This window comes from Nanorana parkeri, unplaced genomic scaffold, assembly GCF_000935625.1.
Source record: "Nanorana parkeri isolate BGI_ZX_2015 unplaced genomic scaffold, ASM93562v1 scaffold2621, whole genome shotgun sequence".
In the NCBI taxonomy this organism is placed as follows: Eukaryota; Metazoa; Chordata; class Amphibia; order Anura; family Dicroglossidae; genus Nanorana; species Nanorana parkeri.
In genome coordinates, this window is record NW_017308889.1 from 9,867 (window position 1) to 10,423 (window position 557).

The following is a 557-nucleotide window of genomic DNA, read 5'->3' on the forward strand; positions in this document are numbered from 1 at the left end:
GGGGGTTCTGAGCCCTGAAACGTGTTGGATGAAGGGGGGGTTTGAAGATGTGAATGGAGATGTGAATGGAGACGTAGAGCTCTGCTGCCACCTGGTGGTGGTCGGTGGGTACTGCAGGCAGGATGACGTTCTGATGGCACTGTAGGCGCGCGGTGTCATTTCTTCCTCCTCTGACACAAACGCAGTTCCCCGACACCCACCGCACTAATTTGGCGATATGGGCAGGGCTTGGCAGAAAGGGGAGGGGCTTTGTACCCCGATGCTGCACGGGACATACAATCCGGAGTTTTGCCCTTAGATATACTTCAGGCTGCTCGGCGTCAGACAAACACTCACCTCCCAGTACAAGGAGTCGTCGAAACATTCGGAGTCGGACGGGGCGCCGAGGAACGGCAACTTCAATATGAACCCTGAAAATAAAGAGAGACTCGGGTCACCAATGGGATGTGCCGCGCCCCCTGAACAGCACTTCTGTAGGTGAGGGAGGGGGCAGCACTAAGCAGAGTGAGCAGAGGGATGACCACCAGTATCCCCCTCCTCCTTTAATATTCTGTCAG

General features: G+C 55.7%; 1 protein-coding gene across 1 annotated transcript in view; it reads right to left on the minus strand.

Moving 5' to 3' along the window:
- Positions 1–557, minus strand: part of LOC108802041 (ammonium transporter Rh type B-B) — a 17,298-nt gene that overhangs the window by 1,077 nt on the left and 15,664 nt on the right. The window contains exon 9 of the mRNA XM_018573927.1: positions 337–410. Coding sequence (XP_018429429.1) covers positions 337–410 — 74 coding nt within the window. The remainder of the gene's footprint in view (positions 1–336; positions 411–557) is intronic.